General features: G+C 42.6%; 1 protein-coding gene across 1 annotated transcript in view; it reads right to left on the bottom strand.

Annotated features, from left to right (window-relative positions):
- The window catches only part of PARD6G (par-6 family cell polarity regulator gamma), a 63,149-nt gene that overhangs the window by 28,979 nt on the left and 9,827 nt on the right, over positions 1-24,343 (bottom strand). The window contains exon 2 of the mRNA XM_061364730.1: positions 21,489-21,711. Coding sequence (XP_061220714.1) covers positions 21,489-21,711 — 223 coding nt within the window. The remainder of the gene's footprint in view (positions 1-21,488; positions 21,712-24,343) is intronic.

Here is a 24,343-nt window from a genome sequence, read left to right as displayed (position 1 = left end):
CCATTGCATTTTTAAAGGCAGGGTCCTTATTTATTCAATACAGTAGTCACTAAAAACAAAACCAAGAATCCCAGGATTTTAGCCTTAATTTAGGGGGACAGGGGGTGGGGAAGTTTCAAGTATTTGATTCAAGATTTCCCACAGTGATTAACAGAGCTAAAAAAAGTTCCCCAGCAAGATGCAAGAGCTGTACCTATCCAATCAATTTCATGCCATGACACTGACAGTAAGATGCCTTCCTGCCAATAGCTGGCTCTTACTAATCCTTCTATTCAGCCTGCTGAAACACGATTTGGCACCCAAGGCCACATGCAAAGGCATCTGGCTCAGGAGCAGAAAAAGAGATGCTGTTGAGCACGATGAACTCCACACCTTTCCTTTCTATCCCCATAAGTGAACACAAACAATGTTTGATGCCAGATCCCACAGGCCCTGAGATGGGGGCAACAGCCAGGAAATGCTTCTTTAAAAGTGGAGATTAGAAGTCTACACTATAAATTAGGTACAGCCCAGTGTAGGTGGTCACAAGGTTGTAATACAAAGCAACCGCAATTTCAGATTGAATTAATCCTAAACCCTAAAATTCATAATATGTTGTTGAGGCTCTTCTGCTTAGCGGTCAAGAGTCTGCTGTGAATTCCACATGCCTTATGACTGCCGCCTTAGACACGAAGATCAAGGAGGTGAACAGCTTCCAACACAAGTGAACTCCAGAAAAGGACATTTTTAAGAAGTTAACAGAAAGTGGCCTGGACAACAAAAAAAGTCTAAACCCAAGCAGGCTCAAGGCACTCCAGCCCTTTCCTGCTAGAACATGCCATGTTTAAATGGAATCAAGTTTTTACGCCTCGATCCAGGAAGGATTTCCTTTTCTAGGACAGAGTAGCATACTATTTCCTTCCCTCAAATACAGGCAGCAAAACTAGGTCTTCTGAACTTAACTTGTGTTAAGTGCTGGTCAAACAACAAGGAAGAAATTAATAAAAACTAGAATTGAGAAGTGCCCCATGACAGTTCACTCAGAGCCGGTAAGGCTCAGGAAATGGGTGGCAGAAGTTTTATTATAACTAGAGGGGGAGCATTTTTCTTTAATAATCTCCACAACTGAAGTTACTCAGGTGTGTCTCCAGCCAACCCAGTCTCAGACACATTGCATAGCTGAAAGATGAAATCATCATCAGTGCCAAAACCAGTCTAGCCACCAAAGATGGAGGCTTCTCTCACTCTCAGCTACTTCACAGCAAACATCTGGCATACCTGAACAGAGCAGAGCACGGCCAACAATCACTGCAAGCAGCAAGCTCCCCAAGAAGAGGCAAAATAAAGAGTGTAAGCTAAAAATTGACTCACAAAAAGCCCTGTGAAAGACCAAGTCACTGAACTGCAAAACTGCATCATTCCATCAACACCCTGAGGGTTTAAGGATCACTGACACCTTGGAGGTTCCAAACAAGGTGACTAGTGAGTGAACCTTTAAGGAACTGCTCTCTCCTGTGTAAGGAGCACATCCCAACCACAAAGACACAGAGCAATTAATAGCTGGTTAATAATTAGAATTCCTTCCAGAGCTGGCCAAAACCAAACATACAGCACGATGAGCTTATGTGAAGCATGTGTCATTTAGGACACTGCTTCCTTAATTCAAATTAGGTTTTATTTATTGACTATTCGTATCAGTCAATAATGCTCCTTCCTCTCCCATCTTAGTCAATTTCAGATGTTGTGTGGGAGAAGGAATAGACTCTTCTTTCTTCTGTTCTCCCCAAAACCTCACAACTTGCAGCTTTGGGGTTGTAGTTTTAACAGTAAGCAAGTAGTTACACGGATGGTTTTGGGATTGCAGCAATGAAATCATAATCCAAGGACAACATTATTGCACATGCTCACTTGCATTTTCCAACCTGCCAGTCACCTGTTACATGAGGCAAGTGGTAGGCTTGGACTTCAGAGGCTCTTTAGATCAAGCGTGTTTGAAAACAAAGTCATCCAGACACAGAGAGGGCAAAGGGTGAGGAGATCAATCTCCAAGATGCACAGCAAACTGCACCATGGGATCTCTAGCATGTGTCTAAACTATGTCTTTTTGGAACAAAAACTACCAGGCAATGATACAGAAGGTCTCAACATCTAGATTAAAGATTAAAAGGCTTCTACTTCAGACCAAGCCTGCTGCCATAGACCAAACAACTGGCATATCAAGTGAGCAAGGTGGGCTTTGGGAATGCAGCCTCTGGTTTTGTTTTAGAGAGAAGGAACCCAGCTTGCATGCCCTGATGCTGCTCTGCACTGCCAGCCAGCACACAGGGCAGAGAGGAGAAGAATCAATAGGTTTAACTTCAGAAGTGCCCTCCTGATCCAAATCAAAACATTAAAAGCAGGTGTATCCATCTTTCAACATCTTTATCCCAACACCAGTGTCAGGCCTATTTTCTTCTCCCTCAATTTACCTGTTTAATTTAGGGAAAAATAGAAGGAAAAGTTTCCTAAGCCTCTAAGCCTCTTCTTCTTGCTGTTCACCTCGACCTTTCTTTCCTGAAATGAAGGACTAACAGCAAAAAAAGAACACAGCACCTTAAATAGAGGCTCCTCTTGAGCCAAAGTGCTTCTCAGATGCCAGTGTGCTAGGTTTTTTTTGTGAATGCATCCTGCTACATTTGTCTTTGCAGTATATTCTTCTGTGGTGTTCTCTAGTTTGCCATTGACAACACTGGATGAAACTGCTGACTTGAAGAGCAGTATTTACAGCTACTTTTGAAGTGGCCTCCCCAACATGAAGTATTGCTTACAAGGTGGATCAGACCCTGAAGCTCTGAGGGAGCAGGAACACACTGCAGAGAAGGCCATTACACAGGCTAGGTGCTAGGCTGCTGCTGCAGCAGGGAGGGAACCAGTAGCCAAGGCAAGTATACTGGCATGGAGGGTCCAGATAAGACTGCTTACTTGGTGGAGCAGGAGAGGTGGCAGCAGCCACTCTGCTAACTTCAGTAGCCCCCCAGCTGAGGAAACTCCCCCCCCCCCCCCCGAAATGGGTATTACACCAGTTTGCACCAGGCTTCTGTGACACTGCTATGCAGGGCCATAGGACTAAAAAGGATGGATGGTTTGCTAGGCTGCAGAGTCCGAAAGCCCAATTTGGCCCTATATAATACACTCTCTTTTAAGAGGAGATTGTAACTTGTGGGAAGTTTTGGCAGAAAATGTAAATTCCTCTCCCCCCTTGCCCCCCCCCCCCCCCAAGCTTCTAGCAATAGTCAAAACACTCCTGAGGCTTTCAGTTGCTGTCTCAGCTTAATACAGGACCATATACCTTTTTCCCCTCCCACACGCATGTCCTCCCCAGTTTTCCAAAGATCCACCCTTGCCAGCATGAAGACAGGCATGAGTTACACTTCTGGCAGTAGGGGGAACAGGTTGCACAAACTATAGTCGATCTGCAGCAACTTCTCTCAGCATGGAAAAGTGCTTGGGAAAGGGAAGAGGAAGGCACAATGAGAACAGTGTGCTTTTCTCTAGATTGAAGATACTGAGTGGGAGTGGCTTTGTTCATTTCAAGGGCAAAAAAACAATAAATTCTTATTAGCATGCATACTATAATTCAAAGTCTTATGAAGCTTACTACAACACCAATATAAAAGACCTTGCCAAGCAAAGAACTGCTGTACTACAGGAAACTGCGTATAAGTGGAAAAAACTTCAGCAACTCCGTTTTCCTTCTTTTCAGAAGCAGTTTTACCTCAACACCCTGGCATTTCATCTTGTCCCTCCAGCACCCCAGTCACTGATGCTCTCAGGAGTAACAGCAATTGCCTCATTCTCCCAGCTGATTCAGGAAGCAATGATCAGGGTAACTGGGTACATGCAAAGGAGGACTGAAATCTAGGAAAACAGTGTAAGTAACAAAGCCAGAGCCCTATGCTTTCAGGAGGGTTTGCTTGTCTGCCCTCAAACAGCACCCTCCTTCAGTCCCACTCCTCAGAGCCCCACGGCTGTGAGTCATCACTGAAGGTCTGAGGTTACCCTCTGGAAACCACCACTCTTCCTCCTTCCTGTAATGCTCAGTGATGGAGCCCGTACAAAGTCTTACAGAGAAACCTGGCCCTGGAGAGCATGCATTTATTCACTGCTATCCAGCGACCCTTTTTAGTGCACAAATACCTGAATTAACATTGCTAAAGAATTATTCGTACCACACGTTAGAAAAATTGAGGTGTAGTAGAGCATGTATCTGTTTATAGCACAGTGAATATCTGGTGCTAGCCACACCTTTCAATTCCCCTCCTTCACTTTCTCACCCAAAAAGAGGGCATAGCACAGGGAAAAATACACATAGTTGTGTTTGTTTACCCCAGGAGCACCAAGGCCAAGGGCATTGCTCTCCCATCCACGGTGGATGGCTGCTTTCCCAGCCTGCTCTGGACACCAGGCACAGGAATCCAAGCTTGGCACCACACTAACCCAACTATGTGGCTTCTGGAGCAAAACCAGGTCTTGTCCAGCCAAAAGAGCACAGAAGCAGCCAAAATGCCTGTACCACTGTCTGTGCAATGAAGTCCTTAGATACTTGTTCTGCTTGTGTTTGCAGGTCAGAGTTTTTTCCTTGGTAACTACAGAAACCAGACAACCTGCAGAAGTGCCTCAGAAGTTGACCACAAGCTCTGGAAGAAGCATGGGCTTTGCAAATAAAAACACCTAGCACTGCCAGAGCTAAATAAAGCAGCATAAGTCTACCTAACTAGGAGTATATTAACTATCACATACTTCCTTGGGAATCACAGCTTCATTCCTTGAACTGATGAGCAACAGCATGTGCCACGGTGCTGTTTCCCAGCCTGGACAGAGGGTATAGCCTCTGCTACTTTATTTTCTACGCCTTGAGTTTTCCCTTGAAAGTCTCCACCCCCAACACTGCATTCCCCATCTATCCGCCCCCAAGCACTTGGACTAAATTAAGGCAAAAATCAAAGCCAGATGATTATTTAGTAAACAAAAAGGATATATTTTGTCTTTGGTTGAATCCTGCACTCCTGGTAGCTGTACACTTTAAACCTTACTTTGGGGGGGATGTGGGGGGAAGGAAGGAAGCGGTGTTTCACTTTAGGAGAGCATACTGAGAAGTCATTATTTTTCTTAAAAGCCATCTGCCTATAAAATGAAACTGTACACGCACATAAGACTTAACAAGCTGTAAACAAGCATCAATAGCAACACTCATATTTCAGTGACAATAGCCAGCTTTGATCACATTTCCTTACACTACCCTCCCCTCCAAACCATTTGGAAGTCTCTCAGCTCCTGTCAAGCTCATCTCCCACATCTGCCGATTAAAGAAAGAAGCAGAAATCGGAATTAATGGGGGTGTACAGAGCAAGATAGCATGCTTTGTTTCCGTGCCAGAAGCTTCACCAGGATGCAGAGGTCCCTAACAAACAGCAACACGTGCAAATGAAAGAAAAAAAAGCCACAGTTATGTGCACGGAAAGGCATTCCTAAATTTTTCCAGAGAAATTCTGAATACTTTGTTTCCTGTGAGAAAATGAACATTTGACTACAGATCTCCTAATCAGGAAACAGACATGTCAGGTATTTCTAGAATGCTAATGAATGTACCGAACAGAGCTGGGATTATCTGCTGCCTGCTTCAGCTGACACTAGGGACTCTCAGCATCTGAACTCCCTCCTGCTTTTATTCAAGTCACAGTCTGGAGAAAGATCTATTGCATAAAAACAAAACAATACACAAAGTCAGTTCCCATATGGATACAGAGAACTAACTACATGTGGAGCCACAGGAAGACAGAGCTTAAAAGCCACTTGCATCAGGGATTGTTTTCTTCTTCTGGTTGGGGAAAAAAGAGAAAATATATCCACAACAAGAATGTGCAATAAAATCAGATTAAGGAATGTTAGTCACTCCTGGCGTACCCTCAAAACAGAAGTCAAAGACTTTCCACCATTCATTCACAAGATGTCTAAACAGTGAGTTTTGCTGAAAGAAGTGGGGGGGGGGGGGAAGAGAGAAGGGCAGAGAAAAACAAAGAGAAAAGTGAAAGGAGGCAAAGAAGGTTGCTCTTCCCAAGCTACTAGTAAGTTCCCAGAAGTACTTTTCCTTCATCCATGTGCTAAAAACCAAAGCAATCCCTGCAGCATCAGCAGTCACTGTGGTCAGGGCTGGGTCCCAGCCAGCCATGAGTGCAAATACAGTATTAAATGCATTCATACTTTCCCACTGAGACAAAGCCTGAAAAGCCTAACCACCGCTCCATCCTCTGCGCTGCCTCTTCCCTAAGCTAAGCCTCCTGATACTGCTCCTAAATAAAAACGCTCCTGACTGCCTCCATCCATGTTTACACAAGGAAGAGGCTGAGGGTCATGGGCCGGAAGAGCCAAGAACATTGCTGCAAACGTGTCCACTCTTCTTCAGATTTGGCTTGGGTACTCAGTGGCTTTACTGTTGTGATTTGGCATTCATTTACACAAACACCAGTGCGGTTCTCAGAGAAAGGAGGATTGTAATTGAAACCACCAAAAATAACCATTGGCATACGACACTTGTTATTTAGCACAGACCCCCTTCAGCAGTTCTCATGGTCATGATTCAGCAGACACGGTGGCAACACTCCAAAATAAGGTCTCCTTCTCCTTGTTGTGCAAAAGGACCATGAAACTCCACAAAGCATCCTAGGAGAGGACCTCATGCCCCAAGCTTAACTGATTTACCACCATGCTGCATCCCAAACACAAGAGAAAATACAGGCGAATGTAGCTGAAGGCAGAACTGTGTTGAGGCTTCACAAAGCCTCTCCCAGGGAGCCCTTTCCCCCCAGGCAAAATGGACCTGGGCTGCTATTCCCAACAGCTGATGAGTCAAATACCTTGGTTATGAAATGCTTGATTAACTAGAGATGTTATTTAAGGAGCCTCTCTCACCTGCCTCTAAAAGATAATACAGGTACATGAGACAACACACACAGAATGTCGCTCTGCTCTTTACTGACAGAAGTGATGTGCTCTGAAGCAGCTTTGCTTTGACTGCTTTAAATGTGTCATGCTATTGCAGGAGTTGTTTACCCAATTTCTGCTAAGATAATAAAGCTGGACAGAGCTAGTGAATGTACAAAAAAAAAAAAATCTATTGGTTTGCCTGACAATTTTTGGGGGGTTATTTTTGTTTCAAATGAATGATGGTAATTCAAAACGAAAACTCTTCATCTCGAAGAAAGCTTGGCTGAAAAACTTACTAAATGGCTACAGAAGTCACATTTCTGTACAATTTTTGCCACACAGAGAGGAGCATGGAGTAATGTATGTCCTAGACTGCTTGTAAACAGATCTCAATTAAAAAAAAAAAAGTTGTAAGCCACAGTTTCAAAACAGCTGAAATAAGACTCCCTTCTTTCTATATATGTGCTTAAACTTCAGCACAAGGTGCCATATTTAGCATTTCCAGGGGGATGCACACAGGTGACCATGAGGAAGAGAGCCATGGTTGCATACTTCCCTTTAAGTACCTTCTTTTGCTTTGCAAAGACAGACAAGCACACTGTCTGAGGAGAAGCAGCTGTTTACCAGCTCCCATTTTACACATCCATTGGGTAGGTGGACTCCCATAGACATGAGGATTTGTCTAGCACTGGCTGTTTCAGATCCTCTGAGCCATCAGGCACAACTGCATTCATATACTAGGACTCAATCTTGTAAACAAACGTGGAGGAACAAATCTGGAGTCTTTATAGGGTTTGAACTGAGACTGGCACCTCAGTTTTAAATCTCATCATTCTCCAAAGGACCTGGGCTGCTGCCTATTCAGACCATTACTGGCCACTGCACCCTTGGGAAAGCTAGGAAACAGAGTACAAATAATAAGCAGCAGATCACAGCAGTTGTATCATGCTCATATATGGAGAGACAGACAGGAAACAAAGTATTTTAAGAAGTCAGTGGAACTGTGCATTTGACAGTTTGCTTTAATCAAAGTAAACCACTCTGAAGTGTATACATGTGTTCTGAGCAGATTACTCATCACAACTATTTTAAAACCATTAGTTGGTAACTATTACCCAGTTGATGTAGATTCCCAGTTGAAGGTGACTAGAAAACACACCCCAACTCTTGAGGGTTTTTTTTTTTTACCTTCTCATTTTATCATTAGCAATAACTAAGTGGCATAAAAAATTAACAATAACTGTCTTAAAACCACTTTGCGATTTATTTTCATCAAGAAAAGCTTATCAGGCCAGTGCAAAGGCTGTTCATCCAGCTCACAGTGAGATGATAAAGAGTTAAGCATGTAACTTACCCATCACAAAAGGAAAATAATGAAAGCTTACCCACCTTCAGCTGTTGGGAAAGCAGAATTCTATCTACAAGTTGCAAAAGCTCACATGCTTCACCATGGAAATGATTACATTATTCAGGTGTGGCTCGTGGCAGTGACTGTGCCCCTACACTGGCAGGCACCACCTGTGTGAACTCATGGTTTGGTAATCATCAGCCTCCTGCCCCACTTCTGAAAGAAACGCTCTTCTGAACAGTGGAAAGCTCCCCACAGAAGCACTACAACGCAAGCAGATTCAGGGGCTGTATTTCAGTAGCTCTAGTCTTCCACACCTTACATTATACTAACATCCAAGCTGACAAGAACTGATGTTGGCATTTTGATAAAATGTATCAAAGGATAGATAAATATTACATGCAACCAACCACTCTTGTTTCTTCCAAGTGCCAACATCCTCAGTGCCATTGACACCAATACAAAGCTTCCTCCAAGTGCCAACATCCTCAGTGCCATTGACACCAGTAAAAAAACCTGAACCGTCTTCTGTACTTTGCTACCCAAATTCAATATTCGGCCTTGGGATATCCTCCCTGGTAGGGTGTCTCCAAAAGCCGTTCTAGCCAAATAATGAGGTACCAGCTCCTCAGGCCTCTCAAAATGCTGTTCAGAACAGCTACTGTTCTTGCATACATATTTTCAAGCCAGCTGGTTGCAAATGCTAAATGCTATAAAGAAACAGTTAAGCCGATTATTTGTTTTTAAATGATTCCTGGTTTAACTACAGGAAAAGTCTCAAGGCAAAAGATCTAGGAAGTGACAACTTACAAACAGAGCATGCAAATCTGGAAGTCCACGCTGGGCTCCTTTTTAAAACCAGTGAGATTTTGTCAGGGTTTTTTTCAGTTCTTTCCCCATCTTTCCCATAGGTGTTCATAACTTCTTGTGCATTCTCCCTTTCTCCGCTTTTTGAACTGTAATAAAGCTTTCTGTTTGTGAGTAGACAGATTCTGGAAGGAGCCTCAGTGATATGGAGAGTTCTCAGAACTGTTAGACCCCCTCCTGAAAACTAACAAAGCCACCAAGCAGATCTGCAAGTTATGTGCAACACGAGCCCAAAGAGACCCAGACTTCATCTGCATACGACAAGAATCCCATTCAGGCCCTTCTATCCTCAACTCTGCCCTAGGGCTCTTCACAGAAGCACACCACTTCTGGTATTCATGCACTGGATCAGTTCACAAAGCCCATCTGCGTGCACTGTAGCCAAGCACCACATTCAAGAGGACAGGGATTCATTCACTGCATTGAATAACAAGCATTCCTGGTTTATTTTAGGCTGCATGAAAGCTAGTAACATAAGCAAATCTTATGTTTTCCTTGAAACAGTACAAACACTAAGAGTCAGGAATCATGTCTCAGCAAGACAGCAGGAACCAGATCTGAGTAACAGACCCCACAATTACATGGCACAGGGTGTGAGCGTGCTCTGCTCTGTAAGCCATGCCAGTCCCCACGAGCTGACACAGCCCCATCATGCGAGAGGGATGCGAGGCCACGCCAGAGCCTTTGCGTACCTGACACAGGACTGTAGCAAGCTGCTTCAGGCCTCAGCATTACCCAGAAATATCTCTAACAGCATCTTTCTCAGCAGGGTTGCAACTACTCCTTGTTATTTCTGTGTGCAAGCAGCTATCCAGCAACACATTGCCAACACACGCCTTACAGTGCCAGATATTTAAGGCAGGGAGTCCTGGTTTGCTGGAATTGCTCACTCCACACCAACAAAGCTACCTTGGAAGGGTACTGTTCAGCAAGTGCTGGCAAGCAACCTTGCTAACCAGGCTTACACTATCAGTGAAACAATTTCCTCTCAAGGCTGCTTCTGCTGCACATAGAGAAGTATCTTCTTCACATCACTCTCTTTCAGCTGTCCTCGGACATCCACATGGAATTGGTCTGAGACACAGGCATAATATTACTGAAGGCAGATTGAGCTAGCGACTGATTTTCCCCGATAAGCACAACACACCCATAAACCAGACTAACAAGACTCAAGAGCATGCTACCCACACACTGTATGACACCCATGAAGGTAGAAAGACACCTGCACTACACTCTGCAGTTCCTGTAGTTCCTCATGATGCAATATGGCTCTGCAAACTTGGGATGCAGCTGCTGGAAGTTTGGAATGTAGCTTACCAGCTGTACCTGGACCAACTAAGCTACAGTGCTGAAAACAACACTCAGGGTAATACTGCTATCTGGCTTTACTTCAGGCATTCAGAGGTAAGACAAGTGCAGGGATGCTCTCCACATGGTCTGGGGCTCAACACTGGTGAAGCCCACTATTAGACAGGGCCTTGTGCACACACACACCGCCAACACCCTTCCTCTTGCTCACCATCACTATGCACTGCCCAGAGCCAAGGCAGATGACACGTACCCTTGCTGAGGGTCATCTCAGCGCAGAAGCCAAGTTTGTTGCGGCAAGCTGTTTCCTGTGATCTACAACCCATGAGCTGGCCCATGTGGCCAGCTGCTTCTGGGAATGTTTCAGAGAGGGGAGGTAGATTCCTGAGGTACTTCCAAGCCACTCTGCCCACAGCAGCACATGTTAAATCACAACAGATACCCAGTCTGTAACTTCTCCCAATGCTCCCGCTGTCCTCTCCATCCCCTCTGGATGATGCGGCAGCCCAAGAAGAATTTAAATACATCCTCCTACCCGACCGCCCTGCAATGCTTGTACAGCAGAGATCAGTGTACAGTAATAAGCAACCTCTAACATAGAGCCTTTATTACAACCCACCAGGTACTTCTTTATTACACCATATGTCCCTTGTAAATTGACTGGGAAACTGTATATGGCAGGGGAAGTGTGCTATGGTATGGTAGCCAAACAGATCAAGGAAAAAGAAATTAAATCCTGCTTAAAGTGAGATACAGCACAGGCCAGTACTCTTCTACGGGGCAGGCCAGGGTGCTCAGGGCAGCCTGCAGACAGCTATTCAATTCTTCTCTTTCAGTGCAAGGGATGTAAACGCATCAAACTCTACACTGTGACAAGAGCTGCTGAGGCACTGCTGTCACAGGGCCTTTGAAATCAGCCAAAATAACAGGGATGGGGAAATTCAGCAATACTCTCACCTCTGCATCCACAAGCAAAAAGCAAGAGACCTGAACAGTGAACATAAAACTAAAGTTAAATAAGAAGTTTCCTGTTTTTCTTAGTCATGGCCCAGTGCAAGCAGAGATACCTCGAAAAGGTCAGAAAGGCACCAGCCACACAATTGCTGAAATCAGCTAACACAAAGAAGAACCTGATGTGCCTCTGTGCTTGGTCTATTTACACGAGAAGAGGTGTTAGCCAGATCTAGTGAAAATCATGACTGTAATTAGCATTTTTCAGTCACCCTTACAAATGTTAAGCTTACTAGCAAGTCCTCAGCAGCACTGTTTGGCTTCAGTTACTGTCTGTCAAGGGGAAAACCTTGGGATACAACCTTCCAGGTACAGCAAGCTGACAAATGTGGCTACCCGCATGTAAAAGGAACTGCCTCATGAAGGAACTTAATGGAGATGCAACTTTTCAGCCATAGTACCCAGGTTTCAACCGTAGACCCAAGTTCAGTTTAACACTGGAAATAAGGATCTCACATTTTGTGAGAGGCAGAGGTAAAACCCATCATGAAGGGGTCACCTGTAGCTTTAAAGACTACACAGGCTTGGGAAGTGATCCTGTACAAGGGCTTGACACATAAATGTTAAGTTACGCTTAGTCCCCATAGGCTACCTTCCCCTCTCTCTACAACTCAGGTTAAGTTCTAAAAGCAACAAGTATATTGCACAAGTGTTCAGTACACTTTTAATGGATAGAGGAGTAATGCAGGCATAGTAGACATTGTCACTCCTCCTGCTATTGATACTCTGTCTCAGCTAAGAATTGCTCTGAAACCAGAAGTTTTAAAACATCTCACTGCACACTGTTCTTCAAATGTACTACACTTCCCCTTTACAAATCATAAGGCAACAACAGAACTATGCAGCTCCAAGGAATGCAAGCTCAGGGAACTCCGGGTTATTTTCCTGTTGCTAGTCACAAAGACATTACCCCTGGACTTATTTATGGGCTCTATTATAAAGCACCCATTTGTTCGTTAATTCATTCACTCATTCATTTGTTCATTCAGATTCTTGCAGTCTGGGGGGAATTATTTCAGAAACTTTATGGTTTTCTGGTTAACACAATGTGTTTTTTCTTCCTTCTTACTCATGCCAGCTGCCTTTAAAACTAGACCTTAGTAAGTACTTAAAAGCAAAAATGTAAAGATTGCATTATTTTGTAAACAAAATCACTCTATCTACCAAATTGCTTGGCAGAATTAAAAGGAAATAGCAATAAAGCAGGCTAACAAAGTGAACCAACCAGTTGCCCAAGTGTCCAACCAGAGGTCATAACTGACAGACCTTCTCTTATCGCATCTCAGTTGCATTCAGGAATGAGAAAAATGGCTTTCGGCCTTTTCAAATCCTCAGGTGCTACCTCAGCGTTAAAGGAAACAGTCATTTTTACCTACAGCAGCTGAAAAGGCAGAAACACCATCACCAAGATCGCTGTGGCCAGTGCCCTTGCTGTGCAGATGGTGCCTTCAACCAACTCTGCTGGACTCCAGCTTTCCAGCTTCCACAGGCAGTACATAATTTCTTATTCATACCAAATTAGACAAATGTTCTCCTTCCAAATTTCACAATGCTTATTTTTTTTAAATGCTCAACTCCTCTATTATTTATAATGCAAAGGGATAATCAGAGAAGAAAACTAATTGGTGTAAGACCCAAGGTTACAGACAGTTTTTCCTCACTAATTGCTCTTTCCATATCTGCTCTGCCACTGCTGTTCCACCCCACTGATTCCAACGTTCTCTAAGCATTCTTCAAGCACTTAGGAGTAAAACAGGCAGTAGCACCTGTGTGCGCTAACTCAACACGCACTCTCCCACCCAGCGAGTGATATTCTTGCAGAGCAATTAAAAAGCTAAGGTAAGGAGTAGAAAGCAGAGAGCTGCAAGAAAGAAAAGGCAATAAATAGGAAAAAGAAGAATAAAAAAAAATACAAGAAAACAGCAGGGGGGAGGAAGCAAGGGGGAGAGAGATAAGTTGTGTAGCTTTTAGAGGTTATTTAATGTCAGCATATGGCAGGGGACTGAAGAGCAAGAACAACAGTGAAGTTTTCTAGGTTAATAGTTTCCTTAGTATTCCCACAGGATTCTTTGCTACTCTAAACATAGCACAAAGGAAAAAATAAGATTTCAGTAGATCATCATCAGGGGCAGGTCAAAGAAGAGTTCTTTCAACCTCCCCCAAGCCGCCTTCTCTCTTGGAGTCGAAAAATATCCAGATTTCTCATGCAGTATTAAAGCAGACACATTTCAATTCGGAAGGTACAATCCCAACACGACAAGCACTCTGAAGACAAAAGAGGAGCTTTCAGTCACTTACAATTGTTTTAGAGTTAGAGTTACATTTTGAGTTAATTTTCCAATGCCTACTCCAAACACCTAGCAGAAACATCTTTCATTGCATGCCTGCTTTCAGTGCAAGAGTCTACCAATCAGGTTGGTTTAAGCCCCTCAGTACTCTTAACTAGTTTAGAGTACTTCTGGAATAGGCTTTCTGCTAAATTCTGAAGGCATGAATGTTGAGCTAATGTTCGTACTTGCACGGCATCATCTACCCTCCACCCATTACATGAAAGCTACTTTGAGCTTGTGAGGTCACCTTAGGTAAAATCCAGTGTCAAAGAAGAGACTATAAAGTGCATTTCATTATTATCTGCGCATTGTACTTGTTTCCATCACTTACAGAAGGGAAATGACAAGTAGGCACAACAGGAAAAAACCTGAGCCATGAGCAGGAAACAGAATCTCTTGTTTTGACTACTAAGGTAAGGAAAGATAAATAGTGGAAAATTCCCCTCACATGGACCTTAACAGGGGTGGATCATTTGACAAGTGCTCACCACTGTTTTTATACAGCCAAGCCACCTGTTAGAGCAGCTTCATTATCTTATATAAAAAAGGTCAGACCAAGGAAGGAAACAACAAGTAGTTTTACTTTAGACTATCTTTAAGTAGACATAGTTGGGGGGTGCTTCTATTTTGTTTTTTAAAGTAGTGTCAGAGCAGCAATATGCAACTGTAAGACAACAAACAGGAGTTTGAAGGGAGAGAAAAGAGTGTTTATTGGATTGTTCTTATGTGGCTTACCAGCTAAAGCTAAGCATGGCGTTGAGTAGAGGCTTCTATTAAAGGCTGCACAAGTTCCCACTGTAAACAAGTTTCTTTAGTCTAAATTCAGCAAAACTGTGTGGTACTGGTACCAGCTTGATGCTATCTTTAAGAAACACCAACTGTTGAAGTCTATTTTTTGCTATTAACATATTTGGTTATATGTATTTATTATTAAGTTATTAAACTTTGAAACTGAAATCAAATCCCATGTAGATCAAACACATAAGTGCAATATATGTTTGCTGTCAGTGACAGAGCAGCAGCAACAGCCACACATCTTTGCCAGGCTTCTGTTCCACGCTTACTAAACACTACAGCTACTAATATTTATGCAGTGCATATTTCTGCTACAGTTCCCACTATCAGTTATTGACTGATTCTACAAAGCCTATCTTAGGCTATCCTATTTCCACACACTTTGCCCTCCTTTCACTGAAAATTCTTGCTTAATTGCAACCAGAACAACTGGTAAAGTAACCAGTGATGAAAATCAAGTATCCTCATACTCTAAAAAGGGAGTTTTCAAGGAGAGAAGCAGCCCTGTGCTGGCCTGCTCAGCCACCAGGTAACACTAACCACACCAGCAAAACAATCCAAGGTTGTTTGTGTTTATGTCTGACAAGCCAGATAAAATATAATGTTTTTAAAGTTGCTTAATAAAGTAGTTGAAAGATAATGATTAACCAGTCTCATCATTTGCACATGAAAGGTGGAGCAGAGAAGTTACAGTAATTTGTTGCCAGACTTCACTGGAACAAACAGCTGCATTTTACTTATCTTTAGATATCAAAGGACTTGAATGGGACAGAGATTACTTGGCTTGACAAGCATTCAAAGACCCCTCCAGCTCAAAACCAGAGATGTTTCTGAGGAAAATTGTGAAAGGATTTAATTTAAGCCTAGCAGCAATTCTTATTTTACTAGCATGAAATCTACCACCATCCTCTAATCTTGTCAAAGCTAAGACACAATGCTTTGCTTCCTTTCCAAATACAGTGGCATCACACATTTCCAAAGGCTACAAGCAGCCAAGTTCTTCCTCCCAGGAAGCAGAAGCTCCACGGCAGTGTTTAGTCACTTTAAATCTGCTTTGTTCCTGCCCATCCCATGCTAGCTCCTCACTCAAACACTAAGTTTACTGCCAAAGAGCTGGCTTGGAGAGCTCAGCCACCTGGTAACATCAGTGCCAGGGCAGAGGAGACCGGGTAGCAGCCCTGTGACAGCCTGCCCAACATCAGAGCCACATCCTCCAGTACCCCAGAGAGCTACAGAGTGCCAGAAGAGTTTCTTCTCCCTGCCTCCTCCCCATTCCCTCTCTTGTACAGGATCAGATAAAGTGAAGACCTCAAGTCACCTTCTCTGTACCCTTGATTTGATTTTATTCCCTTAGACTCATAAAAGGCTATTGTGAAAATCTGCCCAGCTCCATCAAAAAATAGTTCAGTATTTTCCCTCAACATGTGCAACCTGCTTTATTATTTAATGTATGAGAAGCTTTTAACGAGAGCAGTAAAATCATACTGCTCTTGCTTGGAAATACATCTTGAGAAAGTGAAGGCAACGGCTGCGCTGTAAAATAAACAGGAAGGTTACTGAAGAACCAAAAGATGTGAAAAGTTTCAAACTTTTCTAACTGTACCCGCTCTAGAAGACAAAGCAGAGAGTTAAAGGTAGCTGGAAATAGGTTTCATTTTAGTTGCTGCCTCAAAGCCAGTTTTTGTGTTTAACACATGCTGGTTAGACAACCAACCACCATTCTTGGAGATTATCTGCTTAGAGTATGAAAGACAATAAAAGAACCCACTGTCGGGTTTTCAGTCAAACCTGGGCATGATTCCCATTAGCACATTTCTATTTTAAAACTGAGTGTGATTGCTCTGATTTCGTAATACAAGAAAGCTAAGCATAGACATTGGTACTTAGAGCAGAACAGAACCTTGCCAGGTAAATAGCAAATTGAGGAGTTATGAACTGATTCCGAACATACAGAAATATGCTGCATGGCACAGCAGTTTAAATACAGTTGAGGAAAAACAGCATCTTCCAATCTGTAATTTAATGTAAATTAAACTAAACCAAATCCAAAGCCCAACCAGGTGAATGCGTATTTTTCCCTGTTGATTTTGGACCAGGCTTTAAGTGAGAACTGATGGTAGACTGCAGCTCTAACCACTCAAGGAGAAAAGCAGCGACTGGTGTTCACCACTGGCTTACTGTTACAGTAATGGACTATAAAAATATAACTACAAAAGAAGGGGTTGTTTTTTTTCTGAAACGTTTTTGAAGATAATACTTGATGGCTTTGTACGCACTGCTAGTCTTCCAGACCTGAAAATGCAAAACAATATAGGTATCAGAAGACATCAGCCTTCTCCAGCATCAGGCCTCCTCAGTTAACAGCTGCAGTTCATTTGTGGCATTTACTAAATTTTATGTAAGGCCCTGATCCAGTTAGTTGTAGAAAGGGGTTTAGGGTTATTTGCTGTTAGAATGTTCTTTTGCTTCTTCAGATTTTTTGCCTTTTATATTCCTACAAGATGTGCAGTATCTCACAAAGATACACAGAAATACAGACACTGCATCTGACACTCCAGTACTTCACCTGTACTCCTAGTAGTAGGACACTCACCATGAAACCATTTAAACCTTTAATTTTATGGGTGAAAAGATAATGAATTTGATCTAGAACCTGCTTTAGGATTCACTAAGTACCCCCATATTCATTAATTTATTGTATTATTATGGAAATTCCTTAAAAGCAATCATAATACAACTGCTGATTCACCGGGAACAGCAGCTGTGCTCACCCAACAGCCACATTCACAATCACAGTCCTACTGGCATATGTCTTGTCAAGACTGCCTGAGTATTTAAGTAAGTTTGTTATTTCTCCAAACCCCAACTCCTTTAAGTTTTTCTTGAGAACTAGTCTGCTGAGGGATACGTTTTCATCAATATATATATGAGGGTTTATAGGAACAAGGGCACTTGCTGAAACTCAGGCAAAGCAAGCAGAGCTCCAAAGCCTCAAACCACCATCAGGACACACCTCCAGCTGTGAGTGGGACAAAAGAAAAGAGCTTCCCAGAAGAAGAGATCATTTGACCTCAGCCTGGGAACCAGATGTGGTAAAGCAGCTTGTTAGGCCTCCTCTGCTACTTGAGCTACAGCAGATCTTCTGTTAATGACCATGCAAAATCTATATACCCTGAAGAGTGGTAGGATGCGAAGGTCTGGTTGTCAGCAGCTTCCATCACTTATCTCAGAATCATTAGTCTGGATTTATAGTGGTGTGCTCAGTTAGAATTAGAGCCACAACCTATGCTTGCTGCACTTCAGCATCTTGGTGCTGGATCTACCTTTGCCTCCAAGAGGTATTAAAGCAAGATTTGATAATAATACTGTTCCATTTAATCATATAAGAAAAAATATAATTGGTTGACAGTATGTAATACTAACTCCTTTCAGTTTTTCTGTTGTTTCTGGTTGAATTTAGAGGTTACACTTAAATGTTTTTGCAGTATTCAAGAGATTGTCTCTAATGCTGTAGCTTCAGCCAGAACAAACAGAAACTCGAAAAGATGAGGAAGCTCTTCCTTCATGCAAGTCTTGGTTACAGTACAAGAGTTCAGTTAGTATGAAGCAAGTAAAACACATCCATAATTCCTTGCATTGTTTTAAGATCTTTGGGACATCCGTCCCTTCCCCAGCAGCAGGCACCTTACATAGAGAGTTCCAGATGTCTAATATTAGTTAGAGCCAAGTGAATAAATTCTTGGGCTCAAAGCATCAGCTGATACCAATCACTACTGTACTAATGAAGTCAAAAGAGCCACATCGGTTTACAACACAGAACGCAACCCATACTTTCAGCCTGGGAAAACAAGTCAAAGGAAAACTGCCTTTTCTTTTTATAGCCTGGCTCTCTAATTAGAATTTCTGTCTGCATTGTAATTTGGTATTGGAGAAAAAAGAAAAGCACCACATACTTTCAGCAGACGGATCAGTATGAGCTATAAAAATTTGTTATAGCTGAGTTTACTCAAACGTAACTTGCAAACATCCCAGAGCCTTCAAGACCTCCAAAGCTATGAACAGTAACTGTTGCAAGAACACTGGATATGACAATCCATATCCTAAGCAAAAAGGCTCACTAATAAGCACTGGCATTTCCTGCCTAAGGAGGCAACAGCTACTGTGATCCTGAAAAATTTGATGCTCAGAATACTTGAACAAAAATAAGAAAGAGGAATAAACCAGCACCCCATACCTACACATGAACCTGGAGTGCAAGCGTCCAATCAGTGCGCATGTGGCTTGCCTCTGGGTAAAAGTGAGGGCAGCACTTTTGATCTAAAAAGTGCAAGACTAAGCTCAGATGAAAAACTAGGCGAACAAATCAAACCAGCAAACTGTTGTTTGACTATTGTGCAAAGAGTAAGTTACCTATTTGCCACTCTGGGAGCATACAGATAAGCCGTTTTAACATGATTGTATAATTTACTTGACAAGAGAAGGGATAACCCAGCTGCAAATCCGGAAAACAGATGACTAATCATGCAGCTGATAAGCAGTTCCCTCTGCTAGAAAGAGACCTGAACTTCAACTATTCAGTTCTTCCACGCTTGCACACTTTTGCCCAGTTGTCTCAAATCATCCCAGCTATACAACACTACAAGAACTTTGGGCAGCCACCTCCCAGGACTTCTCCCACTGAAGGGCAATGATCCCTGATCCAACAGCCTAGACAGCCCATGCTCTCAATCTTCAAAGTCACAGAAGACAACTGTCCTCATACTTTACTAGCACCCGTCAGCTTAATTTCCTGCCTCTGAAGTCAGATTTTAGAGTGTGAGCTGAAGCACTGCAGGCACACCACATTTCGCTGGATGGCACAATGATTTCATGGTGCTAGTTGCCTTGTTCTCTAAGTGCAGGTTTCCAACAGAAGGGCCAGCATTGCTCCATCAGCCCAGTCTGAAGACAGGGAAAGCAGCAGGGGAGCAAAGGAAGAGGAGACAAATAAGATTTTCAGTAACTCCTGTTACTGTTTAAGGGAACAATTTCTAAAGGCTTCTTCTCAGAAAAGAAAATGGACATGATTGTTTGGGAACACCCACAAGTATAATCTCTAGTGTTTAACCTCAGGAGTCCCTTATTAAAAGTGCCATTAATTAAAGGGAAAGCCCAGAAATCACTGTTCCATTCAGCTTTATAGAAGGAGCACAGGAGAATGTGTGTTGGGAAAACTTTACGCTTTGCCACACAAGAGGAGGCGTGGGCCTATCTTCCATCTTGTATGGGCTTCCTTACTTGTCAGCACGATTCTTTCCACTGAGCAACAGGTAGAAGAAAAGCATTTTAGAATGCATTTGTCCATTAAGATTACAAGTTCTAAACCACCACAACAAGCACACTTCTGCTGAAGAAGAGGAGGGAGCATTTTTTTACCCACATGTAGTCAAGAATTTTCTCTCATTTGCTTACTTCTGTGATCAGCATTTTGGTGGCAACCCTCTGTCTCAACAGAGTTAAGGGTACTCAGCAACTTCATCAGTTTGCCCAAGCAGAGAAAGACACATTTTGAACAGAACTGATCCAGAGATATGAATAAACTCCAACTGATGCAAGCATGACAAAGTCATGCAAGAGATTTCTCATGACCTGACCCACCATGAACATTCACAAGCCCTAACAGGCATTACAGGAAGCAGATTTAACAGGACTTGTCATCCACCTTTGCATTTTCTGCACAAAGGGAGAGCTAGCAACCCAAGTCCTTTCCCACAGGTATTTCCACTCATCTGATGGACACAAACAAAACAAACTGCTCTAGATCCTCTTCTCCAGTGCCACTTCTAAAGGAAGGTGGCAGACAACATGCTTGAATGGGCAGGGCCACACAGCCCTGGATGCATCTGACGATACTGAATCTAACCACACACTATACCAGCCCATACCAATGCACAGGGCTGGAGCCTCCTGCTAAATCCTTATCAGTAAACACCCACACAGAAGGAAATCCAGGCCAAAAGAGACACATGACTGCTCAAAGCCTCAGATCATCTAGTTTCTGACTCTGCTACAAGATTTTAATTCCAAGAGCCCTGTGCTATAAATCACTACATGACTGAAAAAAACACGGAGGTAGTGTTAACACAGTGTTAGGTTCCCATGGGATTTAAGGAGCACTGTGGGGAAGACACCTTGTTATAAAACTCAGTCCTCATCTGAAGCAACTGTCAGTCTTTAAGGAGAAGGCTTCAGATATCCACAAGGCTTGACAAGAAAAACACACAAACACTTAAACCTGATGTCATCTTGACGTTTAGGAAATTCTGCTCAAGATGATTGATTCAAAATGGGAAGATTCAACACTCCTCAGTAAGGACAGAGAGGAGAATCATCATTTGTCTGTCTGCCAGGTCAACAGTCAAACAAGATCTCATTTCTGACAGACTTGCAATCTCTCTTTTAATAACAATGCATCTGTGTCCATTCACACACTATACAGGCATGAATCATTTGGGTATGACACTATCACGATGGATAGCTAAAATTTATACATGTACAGTACTATGATCCCCTCCTCCTCCTCAGTTCGCTCAAACAAGTGGAGCTGGCATGCTAATGTAATGACACAGTATCAGCGGCACAAGTTACACTCCCCTTGGAAAAGGAGCTGATGGTGATTTTCAACATGTTAGCCTTCAAACACCTAACAGGCAGCAATGCAGTTCCTCTACCTGCCCTGAAGTCATGCCATCCTTGCAAATGGCTAATGAAGTGCATGACAAGAGTCCTGAGGAGTGAGAGGGCTCCTAGGTCCCTCTTATATCATTTCAGCCCTTAAATGGGGGGCACAAATCCAATCTTCACCTTCCCTCAGAACACTGAGGCACTGAAACGAAACTGCATCTTACCTTGTCTTTGTATAAAAACCCTGAGCAGCGGATGAGCACTTGAAACAGCTTTGAAGAAGTTGTCATCATTATTAATGGGGAGAAGATCTCCATGCACATCAGCATATCCAATCATCACCTCCAGGTTGGCTATATGATGAATGTGAAGAATTAGCTTGTAGAAGTCTTCAAACTTTCCCGGCTTGTAGCGATCCAGGGAGAACCGTCTGAACTCTGCCCCAAACTGCAAGAGAAAACAAACAGAACATCTATTGTCAAATGTCACCACAGACAAACACTCTAGCTTGGCATTTAACACGGTCTGCACCACCTCTCTCTTTCTATGATGAGTATCATCACATATTGGGGCTTTCAAATCTGAGGACCCAAAAGGCCATTTGTAGAACATAACCAAGACACCACCTTGCTTGACAACAGATATGGTAAAGTGTCACCCTAAAAAAGTGTATTTTTTAAATATTAAGTTTTCAGTAAATCCTCTAGAGGATAATTCCATTTGGAGGATCTAACTTTGAAGCGCCATCATTCATTATCACCTTGGGCATCCACAGAATCATTCTTCTCCAAAGCAGAAGCATTCACTCTACCACTTTCAAAAGAAGCTACTCAGCTATTCAAGCAACCTTATAAAAATTCTTCACACGTTTCTCATCAATACTACTGGGATGCCAACCACAAGACCTTTAAAGAAGTGTGGTATGTGAGCGCACAGCCTGTTATTAGGAAATACACTCACTCTACATGCCCCCTGAATTTCCTGGTAATCCATACAGGAGGAGGAAAGCTCTTACTCCAAGTTAGTTTTCATGGGTTTAGTTTTTCTGTCACTCCACTGTTTTTTATTTTTGAAGCTTTACAGACCACTGAGTGGCTGTTAAAATAATTAACAAAAAAAACCTAAAAAATTAAAAAAGAGGGTTTGATTTGGCACAACTGAAGGTGTTAAAAATCCATTAAGTTGCTTTAAGCAAATCAGAAAGTGACTGAAAAAAAATATTCCAATGGACCTTCTTTCGACATTAGAAGCCAAACAAACTATTAAGAACAGAAGGGGGGGGGGGGGAACGACCAGATTCTCTATTCAGGCAAATGAACAGTGAAAACAGACATCTAGTTAAAATAAGGAGCTTAAATCATTTTTCTGCTAGATTTAACTTCATAACTCAAATTGTATAGTACTAGTAAACTACTGTTCATCAACTGAACTTCCCCAACCATGCTAACTCATTCCTGAAAACAAGGAATCACATACACAAATCCAAGGACAAGGTAGGCTGTGACCATGATCTCATGGAAGTTCTCATTTGCAAAGACAGTCAATACCAGGGCAAGAAACCAATGACAAAAAACTAACAAGCAGGCAAATGATTTAAAAACAAAAAAATCTGAACTTTCTCTAGATAAATTCTTTCTCAAAATGGAGAATTACTTGCTTACAGGTGCTCAGATTTTAAATCAACTATGCATGCAAGCCACTCATTTGCCAAGGCCAACAAAAGTATGAATCACCACCATAATAACCTTCAAGGAAAGAAAAAAAGCCCAACAACCAAAAAACACCAAATCAATCCTACAGGCTTTGGGTGCAAGCATGTTCTCAAATTACTTCCGCAGTTATGAAAATCCCACTCTTCAGCATCAAAGCCTAGTTATGATCATCTGAAAGCCTGTTTAGTCAAATTATGCTGCTTGTTTGCAATATTAACTGCTAGTTCCAGTTTGGATTTCAATTCAGAATGCCCATCCAAATACACAAAAGCCGAACAAACCACAGCTGGTTCCAATGGAGGAGAAACAGTCCTCTTTTGTCCTCCACCCCTGCTTCTCTCCAGAAAAATCCAAGATGCAACTAACTTCTGTTGGCACATTTCAAACCCAAAAAAAGCTTAAGTCTTTTATTTAAAGGGTATTTTACAGTTTTCTTTTTGCTCAATTCAAGTAAGAAGCAACCATCTTCAAGTGTCAAGTTTAACATCTTTACAGTAAAGGTGCAGAAACAAGATCTTTGCTGGCTTTGTTAAGAGTTGCTCCACACACATAAACAGGAATAAAGTATTCCTTTAGCCAAAAGCACACCAGAGGAGGGCATTTAGATGCCAATCTCAGTAACCACTTGTTTACTGGACAGACTACTTGTTTAAGACCACTGGCATGCACAGTACTTGCAAGGAAGAAGATGCTGTGCGGTCTCACCCCAGCCAGGGCAACACCTATCCCTTCCTACACACCCACCCTGCATGGTCTGCTAGGAAGCACACCAGTCCTGCTCTGCCCAGCACACACGCCAAGGCACAGGCCAGCTCCCATGCTGGGTGGAGTATCATGATCAGCAGGAAAGTGATGTGTGAAATGAGAGAGGAAAGAAGGACGGATGGTTATTTACACTTTGGTATAATCAGTTCAGTTTAAGCTGCCCCATGAGAGGTGGGTAGCTGGTGAAAGGGTCAGCCTCCCATCCTAACCCCCCTGGGCACACTACACACGATAGTATCAATGGAGCGTGACACAAGGGTAAACAGTCCACCCACAGGGATGCAATTGCAGACTTGGGGTGTTGAGCTCTGATGCAAACACTGTACAGCCAAATCTACTTGTTCACAAGTCCAGCCTCAGGAAAGTCCAAGAGGGAATTTCCTTCACTTTGGAACAACACAACGATAAACAAACGCAAGCAATTTCACTTGTGATTTTTCCCTTTAAAGCAGGGAGCTAGAAGGCGATTCTGCAGAGAGGAGCAGGAGGGAAGAACCTCTTCAAAAGTGATTTAAGCAGATAGTAAAGATGATGGGTTTTTTTGTTTAAAGGTTAGTAATACTGTAGTAATAGTTTGGCTGATTAATTCACCCTGTGCCTAT

This window comes from Neopsephotus bourkii, unplaced genomic scaffold, assembly GCF_033783945.1.
Source record: "Neopsephotus bourkii isolate Nb327-2 ecotype Australia unplaced genomic scaffold, CSIRO-AGI_Nbou_v1 NB_1248, whole genome shotgun sequence".
Lineage (NCBI taxonomy): Eukaryota > Metazoa > Chordata > Aves > Psittaciformes > Psittacidae > Neopsephotus > Neopsephotus bourkii.
This window is presented reverse-complemented; position numbering and strand designations above follow the sequence as displayed.